This window comes from Panthera onca, chromosome B4 (assembly GCF_046562875.1).
Source record: "Panthera onca isolate mPanOnc1 chromosome B4, mPanOnc1 haplotype 2, whole genome shotgun sequence".
NCBI classification, from domain to species: Eukaryota; Metazoa; Chordata; class Mammalia; order Carnivora; family Felidae; genus Panthera; species Panthera onca.
Genome location: NC_138345.1, coordinates 100,932,128 through 100,944,501, shown reverse-complemented (window position 1 = coordinate 100,944,501; position 12,374 = coordinate 100,932,128). Strand labels below are relative to the sequence as shown.

Sequence of the window (12,374 nt, the reverse complement as noted above, 5' to 3'; positions counted from 1 at the left end):
AAGCGTCCAACTCTTGTTTTCGGTCAGGTCATGATCTCAGTGTTCGTGAGATCGAGCCCCACATTGGGCTCTGTGCTGACAGTATGGAGCCTGCTTGGGATTATCTCTCTCCCTCTCCCTCCCCCTCTCCCCTGCTTGAGCGCTCTCTCTCTCTCTTTCACTCTCTCTCACTCTCTCAAAATAAATATTTAAAAAATAATAGCAGATAATAATAAACCTTATGAATAAAATATAAGAAGATGATGTCATAGAATTCTGGCAAAAGGCATACTGAATGTTTCTTTGGATTAGATGGCTGGAGATAGCTTGTGTGAAGAGGTAGCATGTAAGCAGAGATCTGATGAGAAGTAGCCTGCTTTGCTCTGGAAGAGGATTGTCACAGGTAGAGAGATCATCTATGACAAAGGCACCAAAGCAGAATAGGTTAGTTTGTTGAGAAACAGAACGAAGGCAGGGGTTTAGTGCCCTACAGGAGAAATGGTATGACTGTGGCCTGTGGGTTAGATAGAGGGTCAGATTATGTAGGGACTTGTAGGTCTTGGCAAGGTGTCTGGGTTTCATTGTTTTCAAGTGTAGTGAAAATCCAATAGATTGTCTCATAAATTGGAATGACATATATAATGTACACTTTTAGGAGGTTAGAGCCCCTGCTGTGTGAAGAATGCTGTTGGAAAGGGCCAGAAGTGGAATCTGGAAGACTCACTGGAAACTAGGTAAGTACTGATGGTGACATGACTTGGACCAGGAGAGGGGGGTGGAAATGGAAAGAAATGCCTGATTGAGGGTATGTTTTGGGGGGGAAGAGCCAATAGGACTAACTGAAAATAAGATGTGCAGGGAGAGAGTGATTGAAAATCAAGAGTAAAATATGGATTCTTTCCAAATTTTCTTCTGAATTTTCCACTCAATAATCCTATATCCCAAACCTCTACTCTCTTCTACATTATTTCTTGTATATACTTCCATAACAGCAATGATTTTTAATTTTTATTATATTTTATCATTATGTCCAATAGAGTGAACTCCCTGAGGGCAAGGCAACGTCTTTTTTTTTAATATATATATGTAATTTATCGTCAAATTGGTTTCCATACAACACCCAGTGCTCATTCCAACAGGTGCCCTCCTCAATGCCCATCACACACTTTCCCCTCTCCCCCAACCCCCCATCAACCCTCAGTTTGTTCTCAATATTTATGAGTTTCTTATGGTTTGCCTCCTTCCCTCACTGGAACTCAAAGTCTTTAAAAAAAAAAAAAAATCTTTGGGGCGCCTGGGTGGCGCAGTCGGTTAAGCGTCCGACTTCAGCCAGGTCACGATCTCACGGTCCGTGAGTTCGAGCCCCGCGTCAGGCTCTGAGCCCCGCGTCAGGCGCTGGGCTGATGGCTCGGAGCCTGGAGCCTGTTTCCGATTCTGTGTCTCCCTCTCTCTCTCTGCCCCTCCCCCGTTCATGCTCTGTCTCTCTCTGTCCCAAAAATAAGTAAAAAACGTTGGAAAAAAAATTAAAAAAAAAAAAAATCTTTGTAGTTCTTAATACATAGTATTTGCAAAATGAATGATGAGTACATAAATGAAAACGTATTTGGTGTTTTCCCTTTACCTAAACAATGGCAACCTGTCATTCTACCACTTACTATTTTTTGCTACATTTATTTATTTTTTGAGAGAGAGAGAAAGAGAGAGAGCAAGGGAGGGGCAGAGAGAGGGGAGACAGAAGATCTGAAGTGGGCTCTGTGCTGACAGCAGAGAGCCTGATGCAGGGCTTGAACTCACTCACCATGAGATCATGACCTGAGCCAAAGTTGGAGGTTTAACCGACTGAGCCACCCAGGCACCCATATTTCTTTTCTTTTCTTTTCTTTTCTTTTCTTTTCTTTTCTTTTCTTTTCTTTTCTTTTCTTTTCTTTTCTCTTTTCTTTTCTTTTCTTCCTTCCTTCCTTCCTTCCTTCCTTCCTTCCTTCCTTCCTTCTTTACTTCCTTCCTTCCTTTCTTTTTTTATAGAGAGAGAGAGCACATGAGCGGTAGAGGGAGAGAGAGAATCTTAAGCAAAGTCCACACCCAGCACAAAGCCTGATGTGGGAATCGATGTCACAACGCTGAGATCATGACCTGAGCCAAAATCAGGAGTGGGATGCTTAACTGACTGAGCTACCCAGGCGCCTCATCATTCTACCAAATCTTAAATATCTCTGGTAGCCACCTTAATACAATGGCAGTCTATTCCATTCAAATAGGTTTAAATATTGGGAACTTTTTATTTTAAATTAAAACATTCTTTCTTAAAATTTTCCACTTTTGATTTCAGCTATATCCACTCATTAAATGGATAAAGATATACTAACTTAAAAACTACTTTTATCACACTATAGAGATAAATGAGTCACAAAAACTTAATTTAGAACATGCTTGCATTGTATAGGAAGTAGGACTAATATGAAATCCATTAACTTCCAGAACTCAACATTATATTTATAGAACTCTGACATTCAATTTGTAACAAAGAGTATTATGAAGCATATATTAGAGTTCCAGAAGTAATAATTAATAACCTAGCATGACCTAGAATCAGGGTGAAGAAAGGAGAAAAACATCACCCTCAGCCATAAATCTTCCCATTTTATAGAAGTTATTAAATTATCTTTAAATATCAAAACTATATACACTATACACATACACACACACACAACTTGAAAGCAATTTGGCATTTCCTATCATAAATGGGTTCTGATTAAGAATTCTGCAACCTATGATAGACATTTTTCTGGCCAGAATCTTTCTAATAACTATTTCTTGCAGGAAGAACTGGTGAACAACGAAGGGGATACTACAGGTCCAAGCACATTTGAGTTCAAAGGCAAACCCCTACCAGCCCTGTGACTTTAAATGGCAACTACTATTCTGATCGGAAATCTCCGATTCTTCATCTTTGTGAAATGGAGATAACATTTTTCCTCATTTGTTGATGATAAAGTTTAAATGAGAAAATGAACATAAATCTTGTGAAATACAGACTTGTACTAAGTACTCAAGAACATTATAAAATAGTCAATTATGCCTGTTATCAAATAATTGGCAATCCAGAAAAGTCTGTCAGGCATTTTGCAGGAAGAATTCTTACATGGGGTTGGAACGACAGAGTCAAAAGAAAATCAAGGGTTACCTAATCCAAACAACATGATTCTGTAATATAAATATCTTTCGCTGACAGTTAAAAAGCTTAAGTATTGATTAATTTACCTTGAGGGGATTTACATTATCATTTACAAAATTATTCTGAATTTATAAGAGACTTCCAGCAACTATTGCCTCATACGCAGACTATGACGTGAAATTTTCTAATCAGACGGTTTTATTTTCAACTACCTTATATTATTCATAATAATACCACTAATTGGTGATGTTTATAAGCCATTTACTCTGAATCTGGATCTGTGCTAAAATCTTTACATGAGGTTGCCTTATTTCATCTTTAAAACACCCCAAGTGGACATTCTTACCCACCATACTTCACAGGATTATACACTGAAATTTGGGGAAGACTGTTCACTATGTGGCGGGAACTATCCTAAGCCTTGTATAAATATCAACTCATTTCATCTTCAAAATAGCCTTAGGAGGCAGCTTCTCTTATTATCAGCCCCATTTTACAGATTAGGAAATCAAGGCTCAGAGTCTTTAAATACATTGCCCAATGTCACATGGCTAACAAAGGACATTGTCAAGATTTCAACCCAGCCAACTTGGCTCCTGGGGTCATCTACTCACCAACACAAGATGTTGTTTCCGAACAGTGGTAGAACAGGCAGAATTCACAGCCCATAGTCTTAGCTACTTGGCTGTATTACCTCAGTTTTATCATCTCCATTTTAAAAGGGGCAAACAGAAACTAAGAGGTAGGAGAATGTGGCAAGGTCACACAACTGATCCATACCACAACCCCAGGCTGTGCTGCTTCCTCTTTTTAATAGTGAGAGTTGCATTTTTCAAATGGAAACCACCAAATTTGTGTCCACTGGACACTTTATGATAAACAAACAAAAAAACCCAAAAAAAGCCTGTTGCCACTTCTAAAAACATGCTTGCTAACCTGGCAGGCACAATCTTTCTGCTTAGATTTACGCTTTCCTGTGAAATTCATTTGTGGTGATTTGAGATGACTGATGCTTCTACAGAATATATTTGAGATGCACATGTGTGCTGAGTGTGACATACTTAACACTTGATAATTTTTCTCACATATGTGAAATGTGGATTATGATTTTGACATCTTCAATTCTCATTTGTCACACAGGGACTCTGGAGTTAGAGCTGAGTCCCATCTGATCCAAATACAAAGGTTTTAAATGAATTACTGCTCCTAAAGGCAGAAAAGCAGACTTGAAAAAGAAGCTGAGAGATAGTAATTTTAAATTTGCTTCGCCGAGTATATAAAGCACCAGAAAAGCACTCAGGTTTTTCACTGAAGGAAAACAAACCCTCATAATTACTTTCTTTACATAAAAAAACCCATACATTTAATAAATTTAATACATTATTAAGCTATATAATATTGACCCTCACTTAAGTATAGCAGGTACTGCCTCCTATTCAGAAAACGTCTTTCCTGTTATTGAACTGCCAACTTGCCAAAAGGGCAGACGTTATCCCTCCCTAAGCATCTCCTGGCAGAAAAGACCATGAATAAAAATGGAGGCAAAGCAGTGACTGACATATTTCTAATTGATTAAGACAACCCACACAATAGGCAAAACATGCCATTTTTATAACTGTATAGAATAAATACTTTAAGATATAGCACATGTTGGCATATTTCAATACACATAAGTACAATGCAAGAACAAATTAATAAAGCACAAATATAATAATTATATAGATTATTATGTGTGCCTAGAAACTAACGCTTAGCCAGAGAAAAGTAATATAAATTGTATGCTGGGAAACCAATACCTTATAAACAATATTCAACAAACACTTACAATGTTCCAGAATATAGAGCAAACATAGGAATTTTCCCTATTACTCTTCTCCGTGCTTTAAGGTAGATACTATTATTCCTATTTGACAGCTGAAGAAAATGAGACGAAGAGTCGTAAAGTCACAAAGCTGGTGCGGGCCAGAGCAGGACATTAAAGCCACGTGTGTCTGACTCTAGAGTCTGCCCCTTTAGGCATTTGGGTGTACTTGCTCCCAAGGGTGAAAGGAAAACTATCTGTAAACGTTATAAAACTGAGAATTGTTTTAAAAGACCAATAATAAAAATGGTAATAGACACAGGGAAAAGTCATGGCATCTGGGTTTCATTTCACCTTTGAGAACAAGTAAGTTAACTTCCTAAAGCCTCAAGTTCTTGAAAAGAGGAGACAAGAGGGCAGAAGAAGGGAAGAGGAAGCGGAATACGACTAGAGAATACGGGTTACGTTTTTCTTAAAAGATGAAATTCGAGGCCTTTATCTTCAGGATGAAACATTGTTCCAAAATGACCACCGCAAAACACAATGCTAGTAACCGTGTTTCTTACACTGTGAGCATGAAGGCCTGCAGGAGATGACAGCTGTGGACCAACAGGGGCCACCTTACCTGTAAATGAATGGAGCCACCGTGGCAGTGTTGGGGTGGCTGTGTTGCTGCTGCTGAGGCAGGTGGACGGCACCGTTCCCCGCAGTCTGCCCACTGCCTTGTGCCCCTAGCACGGCACAGGAACCAGCATGAGAAGCTTGGCCGGCTTCCCTTCCTTCCAAAGGAGCAGGGCAATTGGATGTGCTTGCTTTTTCAGTGGTAACGGGCTTAGGTAAGGACTGGGAAGGGCTTCCCTTGGTAGTCCTGAATTTTTCTGACTCTTTGCTCACTGCACTGCCAGATGAAATGGTTTGCTTTGCTGTTGGCACCTTCGAGCCCGGTTTGGGAATGCCGCTGGAAGAGGGGATTAAGCTTTCTTTCTTGGCTGCTGTCGTCTTGCTACCCTTTGGGATCAAGCTTGCGATTTTAGAGGTCTTTTTTGGAGCCGTCTCTGTCACCTGATCCTTTTCGTCCTTGACTGGTTTTTCAGTGCAAACTTTATTTTTGTCCCTGTTCTTTTCCTCTTTTTCCTTTGGCTGTAGCAAAGACTTTTTATTGCTGAGGTTTTTGCTTCCAGCTTTTGGAGGAGCTAATTTAGGTGACACTTTGGGGCTGCTGTTGGTTGAGCCACCGCTATTCAGACCACTGCTAAAACCTTCCATTTCTCCAGATTCAGAAAAGGCATCGTCATCCTTCCCGCCATCACTGGGTCCTGAACTGGGAGATTGTGGGGGCCGTAAAGCAGTCCGGGCATTGACCAGCTTGAATTTTTCAAGCATGGATTTCTGTCCCGAGGGAGCTGTTTTGACCCCTTCTGACGCAGGCGGCTTCAGTCTGTCTGCAGAGGGTGTGGGAGAGGTGGCTGGGCTTGGCTGCTTCACGGTCAGCATGGTGGAGGTGGCGCTGTGCTTGACGTTCATGGACTTGCTGCGCCAGGGTTTGCTGGCACTTGGGGAAGGGATGGCGGAGGCAGGAGGCTGCCCAGCAGTGCCAGGGGGCTGTGCGTTTCCATTTACACCTGAAGATGGTTGAGGTCCTTTGGAGGAATCTGGACGTGAAGAAAAAAATGAGCAAGAAAAGGCTGATGACTTTTGATCGCTTATTTCACACCACAGAGTACTGCTAACGACAGACACAGGAAAGGATCTCTCCTGTAAGCAGAAAGGAGACATGCTATGGGGCATCGATCACTCTTGTGCTACGGTTGTCTTTGTACCACATATCACAGATTCAGGATCTGAGAGCCGCTGGTTTTAGAAAACAATTATTTTCCCTTCTAAAATTTGTCTAACCCAAAGGAACTTCGCTAGTCATACACATCCAAAGAGAAAACACTATCCTTTCCTTAAGCAGTTCTTTGTATTTCTCCCAATTATTGCTGTAGTTCATAGCAGTAAATTGATATTCCACATAGTTTTATAAAATACGTTGTATGATAAGTGTTGAGAAATTACTTTAACCTACAGGAGACTAGCTTTTTGTCATCTGATTAAATGTGCTTATGAATCATGATTTAGCTCTCAGTATTGTTTGTTTTAATCTGAATTAAAAAAAAAGCATGAAATCTATGCTTATATGGGTCAGATAATGTACTGTTACATATATAGACACACACACATTATATATAACATATATAAATAGACATCATATGTAACATAAAATATATGTTATATATTACATATATTATATAATATATCACACATATTACATATAATTTTAATATATACTTAGATATATTACATATAATATATATTACATAAAACATGTTATATATGCAACATAAATTACATATATACTATATAACAACCCCATAAGGTATGTATTGATATTATTCCTGTTTCACAAATAAAAAACTCGTAACTTGTTCAAAGTCACTCATCCTGGACTTGAACACAGTTCAGAGCTGGTGCCCTTAACTAACATACCTCCTGAAGTGATGTCAACAAACTCTAAAGACTACTAAAAAAATCAAGCTATTTTGGGGGGGGGGGGCTATGAAAAAAAAGTACTTTATAATGCATGTGTTTACTCACTTTACTTACTTTCCACTCAGAAATCTCATTATGATATGAACTGTTACATGACTGTTTTAACACTGATTAATGCCTGATAAAACGTCTCACTTTTAAGGATGAAAAACTAAATCAAAAAAGAGATTTTATAACAGGGCATAGAATAGAAAGAACTGAGCTTGGAGTTTAAAGACCTCAGTATAAATGTTATTTAACATTGAGGAACAGTATAATTCTGGCCAAGTCATTTACTCTAAATTTCATCTACCATAAATGCCTCCTTCTTTCATCTTTTTTTTTTTTTAGACATGAAATGATCAATGATTAAATTAGATACTTATGTAACAGAGGCATCATTTAGCACTGTTAACACACTAGACATTGACAAATAAATGCAGAGCTGTTTTTGATGAAATGTCCAAAGGAAATATTTTATAAATAATATCCTTTTCCTAATATTCAAGAATTAGAGCCCATTCAATTTCATCAAATATTTACAACTATAAAACACAATGCTTTTATTTTTAAATGTGTTCTTCAAAATGCAGGGAAAATGATATGTAATCAAGCTCATTTGTACCAAAAACTACTTTTAACCATTTTTAAGAAAAGGAAACTAATATAAAAAAGAGAAAATAAAGAAATTAGAGACACAAAAATAGGTTAAATTATTAGTTAAGTATTTGTGTGAGTTAAGCTTTTTAAAAAGAAGTGTGCCTAAAATGATACAGTAGATTTGTGAAATTTATATTAACAAGAATAGACAAATGCATTTTATAGTTAATATTCACTTTTTATTCCAAATTTTCATTTAAATTAAAGTTAACATACAGTGTAATATTAGTTTCAGATGTAAGATGTAGTGATTCATCACTTATACAAAACACCCACTGCTCATCACAAGTGCCCTCTTTAATATTTCTTTTAAAAATTGGTATACCAACATTAACTCTAACTCTCATTACCTTTCTACATTTCCATATTTCAACTGGCAAAAGTTACTGTAAGACTGTACATGTATACTTTATGTTAAAATGTAACAGTCTACTGAAAAGTCAAAATGCTTATATGGCATATTTAAATTGTACAGCCTATGATGATAAATTGATGTTTTTCAATATTCAGGTAATATCTGTAATTGTGTCCATTTCTAGAATATCTGTAGAAATCTATTAGGTTTGTATATAAACACTAAGGTATTCTGAAAAACAGTAGGAGTATCGACTAATTTAGGACAAACAAATCTAACAAGCTTCAAAATAACCAGTCTCAAATACATTCACTCTCTGTTAATGGATTTCAATCTTTTACTTCAATCTCTTTTAAGTACAGGTAGTTCCAAATTTATTTCGCTTACATGTTAAGATCCCTTTCAGAGACTGACAACACGTGACCAAAATTGGAATCTACCTGCAGGTAGAAATGCCTACCAAATATTTCTTCAGAATAATTTCTATTTAGTGGTCAGGTCTCAACTTTGACCTCACTTCTGGAAAAAAACAAAACAAAACAAAACAAAACAAAACAAAACAAAACACAAAAACATTATCCCCACCCCCATTTCTGATCATCCTAGCATCAAGTCTGGGTCGGGTGGCTCCTTTACATTTTTCCATAGCTTATTATTTCCTCCCTTATGACCATTATTACTCGAGTGTAATTGCCTGTTTCCTATACTGCACTTTGCGTTCCATTAAAGCAAAGACCAAGTCTGTTATTATGCATAGAATGTCTAACACCCTAAGTGTTTCCCATAGAGGTTCTCAAACTTTAATGGGCACAGAAGTTATCTGGGGAGCCTATTGAGCACACAACACATTGTGATTCCGCAGATCTGCTATGGGCCCTGAGATTCTGCATTTCTAATAAGCTCCAGATGCTCCTGCTGCTGCTGCTGCTGCGTCACAAACCATGTTTTGAGTAACAAAAGTTGAACAGACTCGGAAATCCTGGCAGTTGCTGACATTATCAGTTTTCAAGAATTTTTCTTATGCCAGTACCCAATTTGGTTGAATTTGTCACATGGTCCATAGATGTGCAGTATTAATATTCTTTGCCTTCTGAACTTTCAGAGTTCGGCCAGTTCGATATTCGTGGGATGCTTGGCAATGTGTGGCTAGGGATATGGCAAACAAAAGAAGCCCGTCAGGTTCTCCTGACGGCCATACATATAGTGTGTATCCTCTTTGTATTTGCAACTTGATTAAGAAGTCGGGAGACTCCTGTCCCTGCGTGCCTGGGAGCTTTGGTGGGAATGAGAAGAAAAGGTAGGAAAGAATCCACCAGGATGTTTAAGTGTTCTGCCATTAGCTAGATAGACTGCTACAGCAGTTCAAGTACAGAAGAGGAATTTCAACATCACCACTCTCAAAAATGAGACAGGAGGGACTCCAAATTATGACATCCACATCCAAACCATGGTCACCATCACAGCAACAGCTGTAAAACTGTTCTCAGATGAGTACACACATATAAGACACTTCTCTAAGCTCCACTCTAAATCTGTCCCCAGCTTCTCTCTATAGAGCAGCAGTGAGGTGCTTTGGGTCTCATTAAGAGGGCAAATCATAGGTTGCTGTGCATCAGGAAGGCACTGGAATAATAAGAGTCTCCCCGGACTCCTCACAATAAAGGTTGCACAACAGCAGCCACTGAAATGGGAGGGTCCGTAGCTCTGACAGCACCACAAATTCTAGTCTCTGTGCAATTTCCATGTTCAATATTAAATAGCCTGGTCTCACGGATATATTTCTGAATGTTGATAACTCAGCTTCTGACTATGAACGGGTTGTTATCTGGGTATGAGGAAAGGAACAGCTACCCAATGCACATATTTAAGGGCATTCTTGCAATGGATCTGTCTTGAATCTGCAGGACCTATGTCTACAGCTCTGGCTTCTTGTCTCTAACCTCTAAAGAGACATTTTCTCCCACTTGCTCTCCTTTCTCTCCTTCCCTTCCTCCGCCTCCACCTCCACCATCATCAACCCCACTACAGCCAAATAATATTATTTATCAACTGCTTACTTTTTCCAAGTACTCTGAAACTTGCTATCACGTTTAAAGCTCTTCATATGTAGGATCTCACTTACACCCATAATAACCTGTAATATACTTATGATTTCTCGTGTTATAAATGGGAAAACTGAAACTTAAAAAGAGAAAGTAACTTGTTCCAATTCACACATATAGTAAAGCTCAGAAAAGAGAGAGGCAAAATTAGAGCTCAGGTTTTTCTGACTCCAAATTTTGGAGGCTCTTCACTCTCTCTTTCTTTTCCCATATGTTCGCTGCACGCCCAGAAATTCTGCTGGTGTGGCTCTCTAGAAAGCCACGTTTGCCACAATAGTGAAGCTAATTGGGTACCTCCTTGAAGCATGGTGTCTTTCTTTCTCAAGAAGCAGAATACAAATGGGGAGAACAGTACAGGAGACACTCTCTACTTGGTACATTATATACTAACTCCTTGGGCACTCTACTTGAACCACCCGGCTGAGTTGACATAAGAATAGTATTTAATTCATGCTCAGAAAACATGTACACTGACAGAGTTAATTTTTAGTCATCTCATCTTAAAAAAAATAACATTGATGACCTGGAAAAAAGTGCCAATCTAGTTCTAAAATTAATACATGTTGATAAATGTGGCAGTGACAGAGGCATATGGCTAAGTTTAGATAAGACATTTCTCTGTGGAACTTCAGCTAGCTTTAGAGTTTAGTGCCATGTTGCCTGCTGTTACCCTGAGAGAAGACACAGGGACGGTCCTCAACCTATTTACCTCTTCTTCCTCCCTGAAGAGTATGTTGCTTGGATGGAAGCAAACTAGCTTTCGACTTACAAAGCAACACCAAAATAACCAAAATGATGACAATAGCACCATTCGTTGGAAAGTATTCACTGCGTAGCAGACATTGTACTCCTTGATACACAGGATCCCTGCTAAATACTGGGCAACTTTAACATCACAGGCCATTGGGAAAGGAAGAAAATGATTTATCGATGTGACCCTGGCAATTAATTCATTTAGACTCGCATTTCACAATAACATATCAAAACACATTTGAACATTTTAAAAAGTAAAAAGAAAAAAAATGTAGAATTCAAATCCAAATATGTCTTGTTACCAACTGGCCCCTTATTCACCTCACCACACTATCTTCCATAAACAATTGCCTGTGCCATGTCTCAATCATCAACTTTATGATGACTTCACAGAAACATGGAATGGTATTACCGGAACCCTAGAGGTGCTATCCATTCTGCACAGGCTCATATCGTACTACTTACAATGTTACAGTGCCACTTTGTGGAGCATTGTGAAATTTAGGGAAACTTCTATTCTCCAGCCACTTTTTTTTAAGTATGCAATTTATGTACTGGCATGAATAACACGTGTACACCTCAATATGGGAGCATTTATACATAAGGAAACAACTTATATTCTCAAGTCTATTGATTCACATCATCTAATACACATACCGAATTATGTTACCTCATGAAAAATCCCTAAGATTAACCTGAAATTTTCATTTAACATTATATTTTAGGCTTCTATAAGTATCAAGGAAATAAAGAAAAAAGTCCTGGTGGAACACATAAATAAATCACTAGTAAAGCAATGTAATAAGTAACAGATAATTGCATTATCTTGAAAAGAAAATACAACAGTTTAGTTCTTTAATGCTATAGTAATTCAGAGCATTTAAAAAAAAAGGAAAAAGTACTTAAGAACCAGATAGTTATGTTTTAGCAGTCAACATTCCATGACTGATGCAACATTCACATTAAGCTTTACAAAAGCTC

General features: G+C 38.1%; 1 protein-coding gene across 5 annotated transcripts in view; it reads right to left on the bottom strand.

The window, feature by feature from the left end:
- Positions 1–12,374, bottom strand: part of NAV3 (neuron navigator 3) — an 821,282-nt gene that overhangs the window by 187,805 nt on the left and 621,103 nt on the right. For all 5 annotated transcript variants that reach the window (XM_078449654.2, XM_060656893.3, XM_078449653.2 and 2 more), the window contains one exon: positions 5,578–6,604. In XM_078449654.2, the coding sequence (XP_078305780.1) occupies positions 5,578–6,604 (1,027 nt within the window). The remainder of the gene's footprint in view (positions 1–5,577; positions 6,605–12,374) is intronic.